Raw genomic sequence first — 23406 nt, forward strand, 5'->3', positions numbered from 1 at the left:
AGAGCCAGGAGAAGTCATACAGAGCCAGAAGAAGTCATACAGAGCCAGGAGAAGTCATAACAGAGCCAGGAGAAGTCACACAGAGCCAGGAGAAGTCATACATGACCAGGAGAAGTCATACAGAGCCAGAAGTCATACAGGATCAGAGCGGAGAGTTGCAATAGGGAGAACAGCTAACACCACACCCTGGTTACCTTGGGAGGGTGCACCTCTGCCTCCTTTTTCACCCAGGGTCCCCTCTCTAGACGGGAAGAGGGTGGCACCCCATCAGGGGATGGGTCAGAGCTCTGGCGGGAAAGGTGATTCCGGTTGGCAGGAAGGGGAACAGGAGCATGACGGACAGGGGGTGCCATTGGGTCCTGCAAGGAGTTGGGCCGGGGAGCTGGCCTGAGAGCAGCACGGTTCTGAGAAGTAATGCGTAGTGGCTGATGGGGGATGCAAAAGGATGAAGGGATGGATGAATAATGGCCCCAACTGGTACCAGTACATTATTCTCAATACACCTGGCCGTGCCAAAACAGCAATCACTCTAAGCAATGCCAGCTCTTACCTGGAAATTACCCAAAATGTCTTTGTCTCATAGAAAAAACAAGAAGGTTAGAAACCAAAGAATAATCCTCCCCCCCATGAAATGATGTACCTTGTCACTCTATGGCTAGAGAAACCCACCATCAGCACTGAAACTTACAGGGGGGCAAGGGGTGAGAGATGGAATGGAGACATGGGAGGGAGGAGAAAGTCAGAGCAGGCAAAATGGGGGAGACAGGAGATTGAGGGATCAGATAGGATCTGTGCCACTGTGACAGAATGCTCTGTTATACAGATAGCTAGAATCTCAGCCATAAAGCAGGGCAGGACTGCTGCTTACAATGGGGGGATCAGATAGGATCTGTGCCACTGTGACAGAATGCTCTGTTATACAGATAGCTAGAATCTCAGCCATAAAGCAGGGCAGGACTGCTGCTTACAATGGGGGGGATCAGATAGGATCTGTGCCACTGTGACAGAATGCTCTGTTATACAGATAGCTAGAATCTCAGCCATAAAGCAGGGCAGGACTGCTGCTTACAATGGGGGGGGGATCAGATAGGATCTGTGCCACTGTGACAGAATGCTCTGTTATACAGATAGCTAGAATCTCAGCCATAAAGCAGGACAGGACTGCTGCTTACAATGGGGGTGGGGGATCAGATAGGATCTGTGCCACTGTGACAGAATGCTCTGTTATACAGATAGCTAGAATCTCAGCCATAAAGCAGGGCAGGACTGCTGCTTACAATGGGGGGATCAGATAGGATCTGTGCCACTGTGACAGAATGCTCTGTTATACAGATAGCTAGAATCTCAGCCATAAAGCAGGGCAGGACTGCTGCTTACAATGGGGGGGGATAGGATCTGTGCCACTGTGACAGAATGCTCTGTTATACAGATAGCTTGAACCTCAGCCATAAAGCAGGGCAGGACTGCTGCTTACAATGGGGGGGGATCAGATAGGATCTGTGCCACTGTGACAGAATGCTCTGTTATACAGATAGCTAGAATCTCAGCCATAAAGCAGGGCAGGACTGCTGCTTACAATGGGGGGGATCAGATAGGATCTGTGCCACTGTGACAGAATGCTCTGTTATACAGATAGCTAGAATCTCAGCCATAAAGCAGGGCAGGACTGCTGCTTACAATGGGGGGATCAGATAGGATCTGTGCCACTGTGACAGAATGCTCTGTTATACAGATAGCTAGAATCTCAGCCATAAAGCAGGGCAGGGCTGCTGCTTACAATGGGGGGATCAGATAGGATCTGTGCCACTGTGACAGAATGCTCTGTTATACAGATAGCTAGAATCTCAGCCATAAAGCAGGGCAGGACTGCTGTATGCCTGTGGATCTTTGCTCAGCAAAGCTTTAGGAACATTACCTTGTGCTCCTGTATTTCTGGAGGCCGCTGGGAGGGTGGGGTTTGCGACGGGTTTCCAGTAGACTCCACCGAGCTGAGCTTAGTAATGGAGAGGGGGGAACTCTGCTTGTTGAGCCTCGAACGCTCCTCCACCTGAACAAACAGAGAAGCTGCCATTAATGTGTGTCAGGAGCAGTGTCGGGGAATCAATACCCGGGTTATGAGCCCATTCAATAAGTTATAAAAAGCTAACCTATTGTTCCTCCTACTCCCATGTAACTGGAGGAGTCCCAAGCCGGACTTGGATTTCTTACTATTGAGTGCTATTCTGATACCTACTGGGAGCTGCTATCTTGCTCCCTTCCCATTGTTCTGCTGATCGGCTGCTGGGGGTGAGGGGGGGATATCACTCCAACTTGCAGCGCAGCAGTAAAGTGTGCCTGAGTCTGAGCTTTCAGCCAGCGCTACACATTAGAACTGCTTTCAGCTAACCTATTGTTTCTCCTACTCCCATGTAACTGGAGGAGTCCCAAGCCGGACTTGGATTTCTTACTACTAAGCCAAGATGAAAGGTTAATGCAGAGCCTATGTGCTTGAGCTTGTGGCTAAGAGGAATGATTGCTTGCTCTTGGGCTCAGTGGCTTCTGTTGTTGCAGTAATCCCAAAGTGACTACTGAGTGACCCTAGACAGAAAGGCTGAGGGTTGTTACAGTGAAGGAGAGGTATAACCCCAATATAGTGTGTGAGCGCTCACCTCTCTAGCCCAGGCCGGCTTCTCACTGGGGTTCATTACCCCCCGGTTGTAATGGTACAGCGGCTTCTTATCCTGCTGCTGCTGCTGTTGCTGCTTCTGTTGTTGCTGTTGCTGCTGCTGCAGAGACTTGAGATAAGCGTGTTCCTGCTGAAGCTGTCTCTGCAGTCTCTCTGACTGTCTCTGCTCCTCCAGCTGCTTCCGCTTGTATTCCTGCAGAGACAGCGCTGGTTTTACTGCTTTTATACGGAGAGCCAACCTGCTGAGCCCTCTAACCCTTCCCCATACTGACTCCCCAGTGTGTGTGTGTGTGTGTGGGTATGGTATCTATCTTATCTAATATATCTCACTCTATATCTATCTCTCTCTCTCTTGCTCTATATCTATCTATCTCTCTCTCGCTCTATATCTATCTCTCTCTCTCTCTCTCGCTCTATATCTATCTATCTCTCTCTCTCGCTCTATATCTATCTCTCTCTCGCTCTATATCTATCTCTCTCTCTCTCTCTCGCTCTATATCTATCTATCTCTCTCTCTCGCTCTATATCTATCTCTCTCTCGCTCTATATCTATCTCTCTCTCTCTTGCTCTATATCTATCTATCTCTCTCTCTCTATATCTATCTCTCTCTCTTGCTCTATATCTATCTATCTCTCTCTCTCTCTTGCTCTATATCTATCTATCTCTCTCTCTCTCTTGCTCTATATCTATCTCTCTCTCGCTCTATATCTATCTATCTCTCTCTCTCGCTCTATATCTATCTCTCTCTCTTGCTCTATATCTATCTCTCTCTCTTGCTCTATATCTATCTATCTCTCTCTCTCTCTCTATATCTATCTCTCTCTCTTGCTCTATATCTATCTCTCTCTCTCTATATCTATCTATCTATCTCTCTCTCTCTTTCTCTATATCTATCTATCTATCTATCTCTCTCTCTCTCGCTCTATATCTATCTATCTCTCTCTCTCTTGCTCTATATCTATCTCTCTCTCTTGCTATCTATCTCTCTCTCTCTTGCTATCTATCTCTCTCTCTTGCTCTATATCTATCTATCTCTCTCTCTCTTGCTCTATATCTATCTCTCTCTCGCTCTATATCTATCTATCTCTCTCTCTCTCTTGCTCTATATCTATCTCTCTCTCGCTCTATATCTATCTCTCTCTCTCTCTTGCTCTATATCTATCTATCTCTCTCTCTCTCTTGCTCTATATCTATCTCTCTCTCTCTCTTGCTCTATATCTATCTATCTCTCTCACTTGCTCTACATCTCTCTCTCTCGCTCTACATCTCTCTCTCTCTACATTTATCTCTCTCTCGCTCTACATCTATCTCTCTCTATCCATCATCTCTATATCTCTCACTCTATCTTTCTCTGTATCTCTCTATCATCTCTCTCTCGCTATCATCGCTCTCTATCTTTCTCTGTATCTCTCGCTCTCTCTATTCATCTCACTCTGGCTCTCTATTCATCTCACTCTGGCTCTCTATTCATCTCACTCTGGCTCTCTATTCATCTCACTCTTTCAATTCATCTATTTCTATATCTCTCTATCGCTAAAACGAAGACCAATTGCAAATTGTCTCAGAATATCAGTGTCTACATCATATTAAAAGTTAATATAAGGTGCACTACCCCTTTAATGGGTTTATTTCAAGATTACTATGATGGTTCATTCCATGTTCCTTTCTAGGGCTATGTAAACTGTTTTTATCCCTCCAAAATTTAGATTTTTTCCTATTAATAAACTTAAAAAAAAAAAAAAAAAAAAAAAAATCCAACTTCTGTTGTATTCTTCTCCTTTCAGTCTCAAGTCTGCCCAATGGAGTCTTATGATCCTTACCTATGGGAACCATAAGATCAAAATAGGCTCATTTAAGACTGAAATCCACCCCCCCCCCTTTCAAATAAGAATATGGCACCCTTACTAGTAAAAGGGTAGTTCACCTTGAAATTCCCTTTTAGCAATTGGCCTTCATTTTTTATAGTATTTGGTTATGTCACTTTTTGTTGACCAGCTCTCCAGTTTGGAATTTCAGCAGCTATCTGGTTGCTAGGGTCTTGTGTCCCTTAGCAACCCAGTCAGTGGGTATGAATGAGCGACCAGAATATGAATAGGAGAGGGAATAAATAGACAGATAAGGGATAAACAGTAACAATAAAAATAAAATTGTAGCCTCAAAGAGTAAAAGTTTTTTGGCTCGCGGGGTCAGTGACCCCCATGTAAAAGCTGGAAAGATATAGACAAAGACAGCGAATAATTCAAAAACTGTAAAAGAAAATATATCATGAAGACCAATTGCAAAGTTGCTAGAAATAGTACACTCTAACATACGCAAAATGATCTTAAAGGTGAACCACCCCTTTAAAAGGGTTTGTCCACAATCATTTCAGTTTTTGTTTGGCAGCTCTTGAACTTGGCGTTTCAGCAGCTATTTGGTTGCTAGGGTGCCAATTACCTTAGCAACCAGGGTGCAGTTTCAATGAAAGACTGATATACAGTATGTAATGCAGAGGACATGAACAGAAAAATAAGTAATAAAAAGTAACAAAAACAGTAAAACTGGAGCTTTACAGAGCAATAGGGTTTGGCTGTCGGGGTCAGTGACCCCCATTTGAAAGCTGCAAAGACACAGAAGAAGGCAAATAATGAAAAAACTATGAAAAACAAATAATAAAGACTAATTGTAAAGTTGCTTAGAATTGGCCTTTCCATAAGTTAACTTAAATATTATAGTGATGGGGATCTATTGGGGTTACTCACTGATAATCAAGGGACTCAGGACACATGACGAGGGCGTAGACAAATGGGAGGGGCCCTAAATAACAGGCATTGTTTAAAGAGGGAAAAGGTGCCTATAAAAGGGGCCTGGATGAGTTCTTGAAAGGCTATTGTGATACTAATATCTACAGTCAGTATTAGTGTTTGTATATGTAGTTTATCTATGTGAGCATATAGATTGGTTAGTATAGGTTTGTGGGTGCTGGGTTTACTTGGAAGGGTTGAACTTGATGGACTCTGGTCTTTTTTCAACCCTATGTACACAGATGAAGAAAAGAAATCCTGTGTTTCTTTTGATAGAGGTGCTTATGGTTGTATTTACATAGACCTTTCTGATAAAGCTTACTTAAGGTGGCCACACATGCTAAGATCCACTCGCTTGGCATGTTCCCCAAACATACGGATCCTCTCCCAATATCCCCCAACTTCAGGTGGGCGATATCGGGCAAATTCTGTCCTTTGGCCCTGGGGCCAACAATCAAATTAGAACGACGGGTATAGGCGTCAGTCGGTTTCAATGAGCCGATGCGGTCCCTGATCCGACAAAAAAAATCAAACCTGCCAGATCAAGATCTGGACAATTTCAGGCCAAATGTTGGTCGGGCAGGGCCGTAGTTAGTGTCCCTACATGGGCCGATAAGCTGCCGAATCAGTCTAATAGAACCGTTATCGGCAGCTACAATCGGTCCGTGTATGGGCACCTTTAGTTTTTACCTTTCCTTCTCCTTTAAAACAGCCGTTTAACTTGTATTGGCAAATTCCTCCTCTTACAGGGCTGTCGTGAGGTCAGGAATCTGCGTGAGGATTCGGCAATGAGGGAGATGTAGGGGGCGCAGGAGTGGAAGGGCTGTACATGCAACGGCTATGGAGTATGGAGGTAGCAAAATGTTTACCAGTAAGAGTGCCTGCTCCTGCAGAAGCTGCTGCTGAAGGATTTCTAACTGCCTCTGTTCTTCCTCTAACTTGTGCCTGATATATTCCTAGAGAAGGAAGGAAGGAGAGATGCACAGAGAGCAGAGAAAGAGGAGCGAGGCAGTAACAACAGGGAGAGTCAGAGAAATGACCTTACAGTGGGAGGAGGGACCCGCTGAGAAGAACCCTAACAGGGTGTATAGGTGGGTCTCACAGTGCCTTTCCCACCATGCTGTCTCCTAAGGGGTAGGCTTGGCAGTCATCCTCCAATCAGCTGTTGCTCTAAGAGCAAGATCGTTTGCCCCCTGTTTTGTGTTGGGCCAATAAGGAACTTTCCCCACACCGCTGCTCAATGATCTTTTTATTTTGGTTCCAGCACTTTCCCTAAGGGGGTTTTATATGAAGAATAACTTTAGGAAAAAGATTTGGCAGTAGGTCCAACTGGTCCTAATGATAACAATGGACCGCCCATCTCTGGGCTATGTTTTAGAGCTACAATTAAAGCTAGTTAAAGGGTAAGCAGCTATTTAATGGTTAAATGATTCCCTTTTCTCTGTGATAATAAAACAGTACCTGTACTTGATCCCAACTAAGATATAATTACCCCTTATTGGGGCAGAACAGCCCTATTGGGTTTATTTAATGGTTAAATGATTCCCTTTTCTCTGTAATAATAAAACAGTACCTGTACTTGATCCCAACTAAGATATAATTACCCCTTATTGGGGCAGAACAGCCCTATTGGGTTTATTTCATGGTTAAATGATTCCCTTTTCTCTGTAATAATAAAACAGTACCTGTACTTGATCCCAACTAAGATATAATTACCTCTTATTGGGGGCAGAACAGCCCTATTGGGTTTATTTCATGGTTAAATGATTCCCTTTTCTCTGTATTAATAAAACAGAACCTGTACTTGATCCCAACTGAGATATAATTACCCCTTATTGGGGGCAGAACAGCCCTATTGGGTTTATTTAATGGTTAAATGATTCCCTTTTCTCTGTAATAATAAAACAGTACCTGTACTTGATCCCAACTAAGATATAATTACCCCTTATTGGGGGCAGAACAGCCCTATTGGGTTTATTTAATGGTTAAATGATTCCCTTTTCTCTGTAATAATAAAACAGTACCTGTACTTGATCCCAACTAAGATATAATTACCCCTTATTGGGGCAGAACAGCCCTATTGGGTTTATTTAATGGTTAAATGATTCCCTTTTCTCTGTAATAATAAAACAGTACCTGTACTTGATCCCAACTGAGATATAATTACCCCTTATTGGGGGTCCCATACCTGTACTACATTTTTTTTATTTTTGAGGGGCATTTAGGAAAGAGCCCATCCCGCTGGATTCCATCTGCAGATTAAGCTCATTATTCATTATACCAGAGAGCCCAGGCAGAATGGACAGAGAGAGCCTGGCATTGGGCACACAGACAGGGAGGAGCTGAGTGACACTTAGTACAGGGAGAGATAAGCTGAGTGCCAGAAAGCACAGAGAGAGAGGCGCTCAGACATAATGTATCCTGAAGCAACATAGAGGCCTGCTCATGTGTATCCCAGAATGCAATGCTCTCAGCTGGGATTCCATACACACATTTGCTGGGCAGTTGCTGGGCTATGGCTTTACCTGCTCTCTCTCTGCCATCCTCCTCTCTTCCTCCCGCCGTAAGTCATCGCGGCGCCTTTGCTGCTCCTTCTCCTGCTGCTTCCTCTGCTCTCTCTCCCGCCGCTGTTGCTGTTAAGATAAATGGCAAGATGTGTCACGGCTCAACAGGACGACTGGCGTATATGTTCCAACATTCAACTGTTTCATGGGTTAATTCCCCGTAAGACCAGCAAACAAAAGGTCTCTGTGTGAACCCAAAGCGAGAGGTCCGATTGCGCCAGCAGAAAATGACATAGAAGAGAGATCTTGCAGCTGTTCTGTGGCACTGGGCCTATTGTCACGCAGCCGTCCCTGCAGCTCTGCAAGTGACAGCCATTTCCCAGGCCACAGCTCCCTTTACCAACATGTCAATCAGTGAGCGGTGACCTGAGGTGCAAATACCCAGGCCTGAGAGCCCCACAAAGTCCTTTCTATTACAGGAACAGTTCAGTGTAAAAATAAAACTGCACAAATATATAGAAATATTTTTTTTTAATTGGCACAGTCTAATATAGTTAGTTGGGCAAAAATGTCATCTGTAAAGGCTGGAGTGGGCAGATGTCTAACATAATAGCCAGAACACTGCTTCCTGCTTTCCCCCCAAGTCCTTGATTGGTACCTGACTCAGAGAGCTATAAAGCAGGAAGTAGTGTTCTGGCTATTATATTAAACATCTGCCCACTCCAGCCTTTATAGATGACATTTTTGCCTAACTAACTACATTACAAATATTTTTTATTTTGTGCAGCCTATTTACCCAGTTTCATATTTACACTGAACTGTTCCTTTGAGCCCCCGGGAATTTATGGGACTAGGAAGTCACTGTCGTGTGTCTGAATCCTGCAAGGCCATTAGGGACCCTGGGAGTTTTTCCCATCTAAGTCACTTGAATGGGAAAAACTCCCAGGATCCCTAATGGCCTTGCAGGATTCAGACACACAACTCACTTCCCAGTCCCACTTCCATACCAGCTGATTGGCCGACTCTATGTCCGTCACATAGACACCCCAAGAGGTTCACCCCAACAGCAAGTCACAGCAGCACTTTTTGGCAGTGAGTTTACAGCAAGAAAACTATGGGAGGAAGATATAGCCCCCATGGAATGCATCCTGCCAGTTCCCTCCGACAGTTCTCACCTCTTCCACTCGCCGGCGCTCTTCCTTTTGCTCCTCTATGCGCCTCTGCCTCTCATGGAGCAGCTGCTTGATATGTGCCTCGGAGTCACGGTGCTGGGCGCCTATCTGCTGCTGCTTTAGGGCTTCTGAGTTACTTTTGTTCTCCTGCTGCAGCCTCAGGAACTCGCGTCTCAGAGTGGATTCCCCCGGCACGTTCATTATGGAACTGAAATAGGAACAAGGAAGGCAGAAAGTAAAATACTCTAGGATGGTCAGAGTTATGTGACTATTCTGAAAGTGGAACAATTTTGCCCTGCAGGGGTGGGGCTATGTCATTAAAGGGGAACTCCGGCTTTCCAAATTGATTAAGGAGCCCCAAACAACACAGATTACAGTGATAGGTATATTAGGGGTTTCTGTTTCTTTAAGAAGTAGGAATAAATCCCATTTTTATATGTTGAAATCCAGCTGCAAAACAGCTCTTCGCTTTCTGCATCATTTGAAATTCTGGCAGGGGAGGAGGGACTAAAACACTGATGTTACAGATTGTAACAACTTCCCCACAGCTTACAGACAGCATGAAGGAATTACATTACCCACAATGCACTGCACTGACACGTGCCTTTCCTTATATCATGTGTGCAGCAGGGCATTGTGGGACTGGGAGGAGGCAGGCTGAGGACTAGCGACTACTGTTACATTGTATTTGAGTCACAAAGTAGTCAGTCAGATCAGCAGGGGGTGGGGCTTAGGGAACTGTTCCAAACCAGATAATTACATTAAACATCATAAAAAGGCTGCATATTTTTAATTGATGTATATTGCAAACTTGCTTGGAATTATGTTTACTTTTCAAACAACGTCCCCTTTAATTGTATTACCCAACCTTCAGGGTGCCTTACCTTGGTTCTCCTTCCTCTCCGTGGTTCTCCTCCTCATCCTCACTGCCACTGTATTCATACTCTGTCTCATCTGTGTGAAGGAGGAATAGAAATAACTGAAGTGCATTGTGGAGCCCAAATAGGAATATTGGCTATGCAAAGGGTTTAAGGGGAGCAAACTATGGAAATATTCCTATTATTGATTTGTTTTATTCCTTATCTTTCTATTCAGTCCTTCTTCTATTTATATCCCAGTGTCTCATTCAAACCACTGCCTGGTTGCTAAGGTTAACAAGACCCTAGCAACCAGACAGTTACAGAAATTTCAAACTGGAGAGCTGATGAACAAAAAACTAATGAGCTAAAAAACCACAAAAAATAAAAAAATGAAGACCAATTGCAAAATGTTATTGCCTATCTCATATTACATAACAGCTGCTAAGTAACAAATCAGATTTGTTTTCAAATCAGGAAATGTTACCTGCTGATTGGTTGCTATGGTTTACAAGAACCAGATGCACCTTTGCACCTATAGGCTGTGACACTACAGGGCAGCTGCCTCCCTAATATTCCACTGAATTCCTACCTTTCTCACCTCGCTTTTTCCTAGATCTGTCTATGTGATCTTTCAGCTGGATCCGGACCTGCCTCTCCGTCGGCTGGTCCTTGATAAAGGGGTGCTTCAGCAGCTGCTCGGTGGGTGGCCGGCTCATGTAGTTCTTGATCAGACAGGTGTCAATGAAGTCAATGAACTTTTTGGACCTGAATGGAGGAAACAGGACAAGCATTAAATTCAATTGGATATATGGTCAGGCAAGACTGTAAGAGAACAGAGACCCCCCAGCAACAAATATAATCATGTGATCCCCACTGACTGCAATGAAATCAATATTGCAATAAATTCAAGCTGGCCAACTGTGTCACACTAACCCCCGGTCTGGCCTACACTCACTCACCCCCGGTCTGGCCTGTCCTACACTCACTCACCCCCGGTCTGGCCAGTCCTACACTCACTCACCCCAAGTCTGGCCAGTCCTACACTCACTCACCCCAAGTCTGGCCAGTCCTACACGCACTCACCCCAAGTCTGGCCAGTCCTACACTCACTCACCCCCAGTCTGGCCAGTCCTACACTCACTCACGCCCGGTCTGGCCAGTCCTACACTCACTCACCCCCAGTCTGGCCAGTCCTACACTCACTCACCCCCGGTCTGGCCTGTCCTACACGCACTCACCCCAAGTCTGGCCAGTCCTACACTCACTCACCCCAAGTCTGGCCAGTCCTACACTCACTCACCCCAAGTCTGGCCAGTCCTACACGCACTCACCCCCGGTCTGGCCAGTCCTACACTCACTCACCCCAAGTCTGGCCAGTCCTACACTCACTCACCCCCGGTCTGGCCAGTCCTACACTCACTCACCCCAAGTCTGGCCAGTCCTACACTCACTCACCCCAAGTCTGGCCAGTCCTACACGCACTCACCCCCGGTCTGGCCTGTCCTACACGCACTCACCCCAAGTCTGGCCAGTCCTACACTCACTCACCCCAAGTCTGGCCAGTCCTACACTCACTCACCCCAAGTCTGGCCAGTCCTACACGCACTCACCCCCGGTCTGGCCAGTCCTACACTCACTCACCCCAAGTCTGGCCAGTCCTACACTCACTCACCCCCGGTCTGGCCAGTCCTACACTCACTCACCCCAAGTCTGGCCAGTCCTACACTCACTCACCCCAAGTCTGGCCAGTCCTACACGCACTCACCCCAAGTCTGGCCAGTCCTACACTCACTCACCCCAAGTCTGGCCAGTCCTACACTCACTCACCCCAAGTCTGGCCAGTCCTACACTCACTCACCCCAAGTCTGGCCAGTCCTACACTCACTCACCCCCGGTCTGGCCAGTCCTACACTCACTCACCCCAAGTCTGGCCAGTCCTACACTCACTCACCCCAAGTCTGGCCAGTCCTACACGCACTCACCCCAAGTCTGGCCAGTCCTACACTCACTCACCCCCAGTCTGGCCAGTCCTACACTCACTCACCCCCGGTCTGGCCAGTCCTACACTCACTCACCCCCAGTCTGGCCAGTCCTACACTCACTCACCCCCGGTCTGGCCTGTCCTACACTCACTCACCCCCAGTCTGGCCTGTCCTACACTCACTCACCCCCGGTCTGGCCTGTCCTACACTCACTCACCCCAAGTCTGGCCTGTCCTACACTCACTCACCCCAAGTCTGGCCAGTCCTACACTCACCCCCAGTCTGGCCAGTCCTACACTCACTCGCCCCCAGTCTGGCCAGTCCTACACTCACTCAACCCCGGTCTGGCCAGTCCCACTACACTGAGTGTAGGACTGGCCAGACTGGGGGTGAGTGTGACACAGTTGGGCAGCTTGAATATATTGCAATATAAGGACAAACAATCCCTGTTTTGCTTAAAGGGGAGGGCATTGCTTGGCAGCTAAATGCACAAAATGGCTTAATGTCCTATATATATTGGTAATTGGTATTGATATCTTGTTTCTGTCTAAGTGACTATTGAGGCCACAGCCCCACTGCACCCCCACCTAATGGTTCAAAATTGAGCACAACTTTCCCCTTTTATATAATAGTGAACAGGTATATAGTAAATGACTGGCAAGCCAGATATAATGTATGCCTTTGGGAATGAAAACCCCCAGTACACAGTATGGAGCCCATACCAGCAGGGGGCAGACCGGCACACTTACCACTTTTTGGACTTGAGTTTTGGGGGTGGATTCCTGGGGATAAGGAAGAGAGCTCTCATTGGGTGCATGTCGCAGAGTGCTGTTGGTAGGAAAGATAAGAAAAGGACGGCATTAGTAGGACAATAAAGAATAAAACACACATATCTAGATTGTACGCTCTACCTCCATCCTCTTGTCTCTTTGAATCTTAACTTACTGCAACTGTACCTTGTGACAGTGAAGCCCACGGAATCAGCAATCTTATTGGAAGGGGAGACTATAAGCAGAAGTCCAATAGGGAGCCAGGTAGGTGCTGTATTGCCACCCAGGAACTGATGGCTGATCTTTAAGCAGCACTGACCTCTATCAGCCCCTCTGTAAGTAGACTTTAATGTGTGTAGCCTGCTCCTTGGTGCTGCAATGCTAGCTCTTGAGTGCTTTTATGGTTGGGAGGGAAAGTGCTGCTCCCTGCACTTCAATCTCCCTGTGCCATTTGGCATTTCATTGGAGAGGCTGAGCACCATTATACGAACCCACAGAGTGCTTTTTACTTGTGCCTCTGACTAGGGGCTGCGTGTGGAACTCTGCCCAAACGCTGCCCACAAATGCCAAGTATGCCGCTGCCAGGGGTCTCAAAGGACAAGTGTAAGCTCAATAGGAGAGGGGATGCAAGAAATGTAAGAAAACAGAGAATATAAAGAGTCCTTGAATCTGTCAATGCAAAAATAGCATTGCTACATTCCAAGCTGGAGAGGAGAGAGCACAGTCAGATGGAAAAACAAGATATAAAGCTGAAAAATAGGTGTTTAAAGGGAAAGTAAAGCCTTAGCTAGGTTTGGGCACAAGTCCGTTTCATTACTGGTTGGGTTGGAGGGATGAACACATTACAGTCTGTCTCTGGCCCCTGGGCCAGTCCCACCCCTGCCTTAAGCTCACAGTGTCTTAACTCCTCCCTCACTCTGAGACAGACAGCACAAGCTGCCAATTAGATCTGTAAGTGACAGACGAATCAGGGCCCTGGTCAGTGATAGGGGCGTACGAGAAGAAACTTACGTGGGGCTCCCTCGGCCATTTCTATAGCTGTGATTCCCAGCGACCAGATGTCACTCTGCGGAGAAAAGGACACAAAATGGTAGGCAATGGTAGGCAATTGTGCAAAATTGTGTATAATGAATTCATTGGCAATACAAACGTCAGGAACCAATGGGGAGGAAGTTGACATCTTACCCTGTAATCATAGGTGGCATCTGGATTCTCATCGCAGGCAATCACCTCAGGGGCCATCCAGTATGGGGTCCCTATGAAAGTATTTCTTCTCCCCACTGTGCGGTCGAGCTGGGCGCTCACACCAAAGTCCACTGAGGGGCACCGTGATGGGAAGAAACAATGGAATGTTACAGAGCAGTCATTCTGTTCAGGGCAGAATGTGAATCAGGGAGAGGATCTAATGAAGGTACAAAGTGACCTAATGGCTTCACAGGGCCCTACTCCTATCCGATCACAAGCCCTTGGGCCTAGCAACTGGGTCAGACAAATGCGGCTGAGCAAACTGGGCACTCAAACAAGTGGCCCCTGCTGGGTTGGGCTAGCCAATGAGCAGGACGTGTAGCCCCATACAGGCTGGGGGAAGCCATATGGCAGCGAAGCTATGACTTACCGAGTTTCACCTCTGCATTCTCTGTGAGAAGGACATTCTGCCCCTTGATGTCTCTGTGTATCACTTTGTGAGCATGTAGGTGGGACAGCCCCTGCGCAAAACAAACAAACAAAAAGTTATACTGCTCTCTAATATCTATTACATCATGAAAGGATTGCTTTATGGCACCAACTGCTTGGACTTATACATATGGGTAAGGAGGTCCCATAGTGTTTCCCTTAGACAGTACAGTATGGGGGTACAGCTTATTGTGTGCCCAGAACATTCCTTCTCTGTATATTTGTATTTATACAAATGGGTAGGAAGTGCCATAGTGTTTCCCTTAGACAGTACAGTATGGGGGTACAGCTTATTGTGTGCCCAGAACATTCCTTCTCTGTATATTTGTATTTATACATATGGGTAGGGGGTGCCATAGTGTTTCCCTTAGACAGTACAGTATGGGGGTACAGCTTATTGTGTGGCCAGAACATTCCTTCTCTGTATATTTGTATTTATACAAATGGGTAGGAAGTGCCATAGTGTTTCCCTTAGACAGTACAGTATGGGGGTACAGCTTATTGTGTGCCCAGAACATTCCTTCTCTGTATATTTGTATTTATACATATGGGTAGGGGGTGCCATAGTGTTTCCCTTAAACAGTACAGTATGGGGGTACAGCTTATTGTGTGCCCAGAACATTCCTTCTCTGTATATTTGTATTTATACATATGGGTAGGAGGTGCCATAGTGTTTCCCTTAGACAGTACAGTATGGGGGTACAGCTTATTGTGTGCCCAGAACATTCCCTCTCTGTATATTTGTATTTATACATTTGGGTAGGAGGTGCCATAGTGTTTCCCTTAGACAGTACAGTATGGGGGTACAGCTTATTGTGTGCCCAGAACATTCCTTCTCTGTATATTTGTATTTATACATATGGGTAGGAGGTGCCATAGTGTTTCCCTTACACAGTGGGGCTCACTTACCCGCAGAATCTCCCTGCAGATGTAGGCGATGCAGTCTTCCTTCAGGGCATTTCCTTTGGTGTTTTTCACTAGATCTGTTACTGAGCCGGCTCCGCAGAACTCCATGACCAGCTACGAGGGGGGGGGATACAACATACATAAACCTCCTGCCTGCATGCAGCCAAATCCTACAGGCTGGTGCGCAGAGCTTGCAATCACTCACCCACAGCTGGTCGTCATTGCCCGGCGGGCTCTTCTTGATGAAAGCTCCGTAGTAGGTTGCAATGTTTCGATGATGAGAGTACTTCTTCAGCATATTAATCTCCTGTTTAATCTCCTCTTCCTCGTCCTGCCGGGGAGATGGGTGCATTAGGGCCGAGTGTCGGCACAGAGCTTACTATTCATTAGCCCTGCATCGGCGGCAGCTCCCCGGCGCTCTGTACCTCAGTACCAGCACAGCCGCTCCATTAGGCTCATACAGAGCACTAGGGACATAATTACCCAGACTCCCTGGCTGGCACGGCCCTGAGCTTGTGACTGGGTGAAACGCTAACGAGCACATCAGTGCCAATCAGCTCGAGGCTGGGTAAGGGCACGCTCAGTGACAGTCATTTCGGGGGAGACACATATGAATATCGTTATGTAATATACAGAGATATATAGATATATATACTAATACACACAGACTCTGCCCAAGCATTATACCTGCAAACTAATGCTGCTGCTGCTAAAGGGCACCAAGTTTTTTGGAGAAAAACACTTAGTCAAAAAACACTTAGTCACTCCAAGTCCCTGTATGAACTCCTGGCCCCCCTACTTCCTCCCTACATTACATTACATTAACATTTATTTATAAAGCGCCAACATATTCCGCAGCGCTGTACAATATGTGGGTTTCATACATTGGACATACAGAGTAACATATAAAGCAATCAGTTACCGATACAAGAGGTGAAGAGGGCCCTACCCAAAAGAGCTTACAATCTACAAAACCTAGCAACCAAACTGCACTCCTGTGTTGCTTTATGGCAAAAACCATGAATGCCCGGAATGTTTAGAACCTCTAACCCAGGGGTCCCCAAACTTCTAACCCAAGGGGCCAGATCAAGGGTCCCTCAGACAGTTTGGGGAGCCGGACCGCCATCACCAGCAACCCCCCCCCCCCTTCCCGCCGCCAGGGGGGAGGGTGCTGATGAATAAGCCCACATCCTTTTTCATATCCCGCCCGGCATGTCCTACCTGTACCAGTTGCCCCGGTCCGTCCATCATCTCAGCTCCCCTGTGCCGCTCCCCGCTGAGTCCTCTCTCTCCACTGCCAGGTGGGAGGACGCAGCGGGGGCCGGGTAAATTCCTCTGGGGGGCCAGATCCGGCCCGCGGGCCATAGTTTGGGGGCCGCTGGTCAAACCCAAGGGATTCTTACCTCTGTGACATCCATGACCTTGATAGCGGCCAGCTGCCCAGTCTTGACATGGCGGCCCTGAAGAAAGACAACAGACATTACTTGGGTACAGTTCCCCGGCCTGACTAAGGTCCCTCTTTTGGACAGACCCAAAAAGCTGTTCTCTGGGGGGGTGTTTTCATTTAAGCACTCTATGTCCATATGTAACCAAGGAGGAAAAAGGGTGGAAACCATTATATTATATATATATATATATATATATATATATATATATATATATACAGGCCGACAGTCATTGCCCTGTCACTCAATTCATGGTGGGTAATGGCGGCCATACAGTGGCAGATTTTAGCTGCTGATCCGGGTCCTAGATCAATATGGCAGCTTATCTGCCTGTGTACCCCCAATGGACCATTCAGACTGAGATCTAGCCTCGCCATATGAGCAGATCTTACCGTGTATGGCCACCTTTAGTTAGACGGGCACCGCCGGATAGTGGTCCTGCCTATAGCCGGGGGTCTGACTTCTGGATACAGTGAATATTTGTTCTTCACTTTTAAAGTAAAAATGCGCAGGGATATAGGGGAAAACCAACACACACACATTATATATATATCGTGCCTGTGGCTACGCAGGGTGGCACAGACAGTAGCAGCTGGAAGCCAGCCATTCCCCAGAGACAGAAGGGCCCCTGAGGGGCATTAGGATAATCCCACAGGATATGGAGGATAGAGAACTTCCTGCCTAAACTTGCAGTCCCTTTCTGTTGTTCAGCAAACCCTGCACTACCTGTTCCCCCTCCCCATAAATACCCTACCCACAATCCCACGCTTCCTCCCTACTTTGTGTTTGCCACGGTTGCTATGCAGTTTGCTTATCCTGCACTTTCCTGAGACAAAGCAGTCTCGCTGGGAGCGCTCACAGCGGCACCTTAACTCTTTGTACTCAGGATCAGGGGGTCCGGCTGCACCGCTACTGCCTTGTGTTAGGGGGATATAAGTACAGGCACTGGGGGTGTATGGGGGAGGGATCAGGGTGTAGGCGAGTACTACAGGTGCCTAGCAGAATGGAAGGTGTATGGGGGAGGGATCAGGGTGTAGGTGGGTACTACAGGTGCCTAGCAGAATGGAAGGTGTATGGGGGAGGGATCAGGGTGTAGGTGAGTACTACAGGTGCCTAGCAGAATGGAAGGTGTATGGGGGAGGGATCAGGGTGTAGGTGGGTACTACAGGTGCCTAGCAGAATGGAAGGTGTATGGGGGAGGGATCAGGGTGTAGGCGAGTACTACAGGTGCCTAGCAGAATGGAAGGTGTATGGGGGAGGGATCAGGGTGTAGGCGAGTACTACAGGTGCCTAGCAGAATGGAAGGTGTATGGGGGAGGGATCAGGGTGTAGGCGAGTACTACAGGTGCCTAGCAGAATGGAAGGTGTATGGGGGAGGGATCAGGGTGTAGGTGAGTACTACAGGTGCCTAGCAGAATGGAAGGTGTATGGGGGAGGGATCAGGGTGTAGGTGAGTACTACAGGTGCCTAGCAGAATGGAAGGTGTATGGGGGAGGGATCAGGGTGTAGGTGAGTACTACAGGTGCCTAGCAGAATGGAAGGTGTATGGGGGAGGGATCAGGGTGTAGGTGAGTACTACAGGTGCCTAGCAGAATGGAAGGTGTATGGGGGAGGGATCAGGGTGTAGGTGAGTACTACAGGTGCCTAGCAGAATGGAAGGTGTATGGGGGAGGGATCAGGGTGTAGGTGAGTACTACAGGTGCCTAGCAGAATGGAAGGTGTATGGGGAGGGATCAGGGTGTAGGTGAGTACTACAGGTGCCTAGCAGAATGGAAGGTGTATGGGGAGGGATCAGGGTGTAGGTGAGTACTACAGGTGCCTAGCAGAATGGAAGGTGTATGGGGGAGGGATCAGGGTGTAGGTGAGTACTACAGGTGCCTAGCAGAATGGAAGGTGTATGGGGGAGGGATCAGGGTGTAGGTGAGTACTACAGGTGCCTAGCAGAATGGAAGGTGTATGGGGGAGGGATCAGGGTGTAGGTGAGTACTACAGGTGCCTAGCAGAATGGAAGGTGTATGGGGGAGGGATCAGGGTGTAGGTGAGTACTACAGGTGCCTAGCAGAATGGAAGGTGTATGGGGGAGGGATCAGGGTGTAGGTGAGTACTACAGGTGCCTAGCAGAATGGAAGGTGTATGGGGGAGGGATCAGGGTGTAGGTGAGTACTACAGGTGCCTAGCAGAATGGAAGGTGTATGGGGGAGGGATCAGGGTGTAGGTGAGTACTACAGGTGCCTAGCAGAATGGAAGGTGTATGGGGGAGGGATCAGGGTGTAGGTGAGTACTACAGGTGCCTAGCCAGAATGGAAGGTGTATGGGGGAGGGATCAGGGTGTAGGTGAGTACTACAGGTGCCTAGCAGAATGGAAGGTGTATGGGGGAGGGATCAGGGTGTAGGTGAGTACTACAGGTGCCTAGCAGAATGGAAGGTGTATGGGGGAGGGATCAGGGTGTAGGTGAGTACTACAGGTGCCTAGCAGAATGGAAGGTGTATGGGGGAGGGATCAGGGTGTAGGTGAGTACTACAGGTGCCTAGCAGAATGGAAGGTGTATGGGGGAGGGATCAGGGTGTAGGTGAGTACTACAGGTGCCTAGCAGAATGGAAGGTGTATGGGGGAGGGATCAGGGTGTAGGTGAGTACTACAGGTGCCTAGCAGAATGGAAGGTGTATGGGGGAGGGATCAGGGTGTAGGTGAGTACTACAGGTGCCTAGCAGAATGGAAGGTGTATGGGGGAGGGATCAGGGTGTAGGTGAGTACTACAGGTGCCTAGCAGAATGGAAGGTGTATGGGGGAGGGATCAGGGTGTAGGTGAGTACTACAGGTGCCTAGCAGAATGGAAGGTGTATGGGGGAGGGATCAGGGTGTAGGTGAGTACTACAGGTGCCTAGCAGAATGGAAGGTGTATGGGGGAGGGATCAGGGTGTAGGTGAGTACTACAGGTGCCTAGCAGAATGGAAGGTGTATGGGGGAGGGATCAGGGTGTAGGTGAGTACTACAGGTGCCTAGCAGAATGGAAGGTGTATGGGGGAGGGATCAGGGTGTAGGTGAGTACTACAGGTGCCTAGCAGAATGGAAGGTGTATGGGGGAGGCATAATAACATGTGGATAATATAAGGCCACAATATATTGGACTGTACATACAATAAGGGGCACCACAGTGGGTTGTATTTTACCTTATACACCTGTCCGTATGTTCCATTTCCAACAACTTCAACGAGTTCAAATATTCCAGCGGGATCCTGCAACAGAAAACAAAATTTGAATATAAATTATAAAACATCAGAACAGAAATGCTACTTTCCCATGTTGCTATAAGTATATTTGGCCAGTAAGGGGGCACCTGTATAGGGAATGAGGGTGGGCAAGGCTGCTAGGCAGCTGGGTAGGAAGGTGAGTGGTGCTTGGGCGCCCCCTACAGGGCGGTACAACCAGAGACACCTACCTACAGTACTTAGGCATCTCTGCATTACTGTCCAAATGTATTAAAGGGGACATTTGCCTTTAAAAGGGGAATGCTACCCAATTATTTATTTACAAAAAATTCTCTCTGTGTAGCTAATATACACGATAAAACATTGCTTTGTTCTACAGTTTCTTGTAAATGTAATTAGTATCAAAAGTAGTGTTTGCATTGCTGGTTATGACGCAAACAAGATCATAAACAGAAGTCAGCTGATATAAAGACTTGTAAACATTTGCAAGGCATTGTGGGAATTTGTTGGAAGAGAGCTGTGGTTATATTTCTTATAAATGATGCTAAGCACAGGGTTTCTGGTATTCAGGGGCTGACAAGCATGGCTTAGGTCACCCCACTATAGTTCCAGGGGTACCCAGGGCACAAATAAGCACTCACCCCAAATCCCCCCCTAACTGACCTTCAGGCTGGGCCCCCTTAGCCCATAACAAGGTTACAGATATATAGAAACATTGGGGTAACAGTCACCCCGCTATAGTTCCAGGGGTACCCAGGGCACAAATAAGCACTCACCCCAAATCCCCCCCTAACTGGCCTTCAGGCTGGGCCCCCTTAGCCCATAACAAGGTTACAGATATATAGAAACATTGGGGTAACAGTCACCCGCTATAGTTCCAGGGGTACCCAGGGCACAAATAAGCACTCACCCCAAATCCCCCCCTAACTGGCCTTCAGGCTGGGCCCCCTTAGCCCATAACAAGGTTACAGATATATAGAAACATTGGGGTAACAGTCACCCCGCTATAGTTCCAGGGGTACCCAGGGCACAAATAAGCACTCACCCCCCCCCCCTAACTGGCCTTCAGGCTGGGCCCCCTTAGCCCATAACAAGGTTACAGATATATAGAAACATTGGGGTAACAGTCACCCCGCTATAGTTCCAGGGGTACCCAGGGCACAAATAAGCACTCACCCCAAATCCCCCCCTAACTGGCCTTCAGGCTGGGCCCCCTTAGCCCATAACAAGGTTACAGATATATAGAAACATTGGGGTAACAGTCACCCCGCTATAGTTCCAGGGGTACCCAGGGCACAAATAAGCACTCACCCCAAATCCCCCCCTAACTGGCCTTCAGGCTGGGCCCCCTTAGCCCATAACAAGGTTACAGATATATATAGAAACATTGGGGTAACAGTCACCCTGCTATAGTTCCAGGGGTACCCAGGGCACAAATAAGCACTCACCCCAAATCCCCCCCTAACTGGCCTTCAGGCTGGGCCCCCTTAGCCCATAACAAGGTTACAGATATATAGAAACATTGGGGTAACAGTCACCCCGCTATAGTTCCAGGGGTACCCAGGGCACAAATAAGCACTCACCCCAAATCCCCCCCTAACTGGCCTTCAGGCTGGGCCCCCTTAGCCCATAACAAGGTTACAGATATATATAGAAACATTGGGGTAACAGTCACCCTGCTATAGTTCCAGGGGTACCCAGGGCACAAATAAGCACTCACCCCAAATCCCCCCCTAACTGGCCTTCAGGCTGGGCCCCCTTAGCCCATAACAAGGTTACAGATATATAGAAACATTGGGGTAACAGTCACCCCGCTATAGTTCCAGGGGTACCCAGGGCACAAATACGCACTCACCCCAAATCCCCCCCTAACTGGCCTTCAGGCTGGGCCCCCTTAGCCCATAACAAGGTTACAGATATATAGAAACATTGGGGTAACAGTCACCCCGCTATAGTTCCAGGGGTACCCAGACACGTATCTATCAGGCGGATGAGATAATAAAGCACATTTATATAACAGACGGTTACCAGGAATAACATGGCTATTTGCGGCTATAGCAGAGCTGATTCACGTACGGTGGGTAGAAATGCCAATAATAACCGTTGTTTTCTGCTTAAAAGCGAATACTGAATATTTATATGTCAGACAAGTTCAACAGCAGTTGAATCTAATTGCTTGGAAATAAACAACTGATATATATATTCCAGTTTGGGGAGATTCTTTAATAGGTCACTTAATATAATATAAACGGTCTGTTGGTTACGTATTCATTCTGGGGGTATAGTTCCCCTTTAAGAGACTGGCCATTACTGATGAGGTCACAGCGTGGGAATAGGCCATTAGATAAAGGCCACTAATGTTTATTATTTGTACAAGGATCGGCGGATGATTGTCCCTCCCTATGAAACTAGATATCGGCTTCCCTATAGCATTTGCCCAATTTCTCCCACATAATAAGGAGTGAATCCTTCCTCTGGCCAATCAGAACGCACGGTAGCTCTGTCAATCAGGCACTCAAGCGACGTTTGTGTGTTTAAAGGGGAACTTCACCTTGTAATTAACTTTTACTATGCTGTAGACACTGCTATTCGGAGGCAAATCGGAGGCAGTTTTTTAGCTTTTTAGTTCAGCAGCTGTCTGGTTGCTAGGGTCTTGCTTACCTTAGCAACCAGGCAGCGGTGTGAATGAGAGACTGGAATATGAACAGAAGAGAAAAAATAAAAAATTGTAGCCTCAAAGAGAGGTTTTTTTTTGCCTAGTAGGGTCAGTGATCCCCAGGTGGAAGCTGGAAAGATGTAGACAAAGAAGGCGATTAAAAAACTATAAAAAAAGAAATAATAAAGACAAATTGCAAAGTTGCTAGGAATAATACATTCTTTAACATATATGAAAGGTGAAGCACCCCTTTAAAGGGATTGTTCACCTTTCAGTTAATCATTAGTAGGATGTAGAGAGTAATATTCTGAGAATTTGCAATTGGTCTTCATTTTTTACTTTTTGTAGTTATTTCATTTTCAGTTCAGAAGTTTTCCAGTTTGGTGTTTCAGCTGTTATTTGGTTGCTAGGGTCCAAGTTACCTTAGCAATCAGCAGTGGTTTGAATGAGAAACTGAAATATGAATAGGGGAGGGGCTGAATTGAAAGATAAGGAATAAAAAATAACAATAACAATAAAACTGGAGCCTCACAGAGCAATAGGGTTTGGCTGCCGGGGTCCCCCATTTGAAAGCTGGAAAGAGGCAGAAGAAGGAGGCAAATAATTCAAAAACTATAAAAAAAATAAATAAAAATAATGAAGACCAATTGAAAAGTTGCTTAGAATTGGTCATTCCAGGCAAATACCAGAGGGACTGCTGAAAGATGCCATATTTACTGTGTTATTGGGGGGCTGTTTGGGCCCCTCTGTGACACTTATTATAAATAGTTTCCACCTC

At 47.1% G+C, this 23406-nt stretch overlaps 1 protein-coding gene across 9 annotated transcripts in view; it reads right to left on the reverse strand.

The window, feature by feature from the left end:
• The window catches only part of mink1 (misshapen-like kinase 1), a 62399-nt gene that overhangs the window by 21537 nt on the left and 17456 nt on the right, over positions 1-23406 (reverse strand). For 3 of the 9 annotated variants that reach the window (XM_031898076.1, XM_031898078.1, XM_018089850.2), the window contains exons 2-17: positions 19934-19999; positions 16721-16777; positions 15523-15648; positions 15321-15431; positions 14353-14443; positions 13923-14053; positions 13749-13803; positions 12717-12795; positions 10575-10750; positions 10010-10079; positions 9129-9333; positions 7975-8082; positions 6319-6405; positions 2649-2858; positions 1916-2047; positions 195-425 (exon numbers count right to left, since the gene is read on the reverse strand). In XM_031898076.1, coding sequence (XP_031753936.1) covers positions 195-425; positions 1916-2047; positions 2649-2858; positions 6319-6405; positions 7975-8082; positions 9129-9333; positions 10010-10079; positions 10575-10750; positions 12717-12795; positions 13749-13803; positions 13923-14053; positions 14353-14443; positions 15321-15431; positions 15523-15648; positions 16721-16777; positions 19934-19999 — 1935 coding nt within the window. 9 annotated transcript variants of the gene reach the window in all.

The sequence above is a fragment of the Xenopus tropicalis genome, chromosome 3, assembly GCF_000004195.4.
Source record: "Xenopus tropicalis strain Nigerian chromosome 3, UCB_Xtro_10.0, whole genome shotgun sequence".
Lineage (NCBI taxonomy): Eukaryota > Metazoa > Chordata > Amphibia > Anura > Pipidae > Xenopus > Xenopus tropicalis.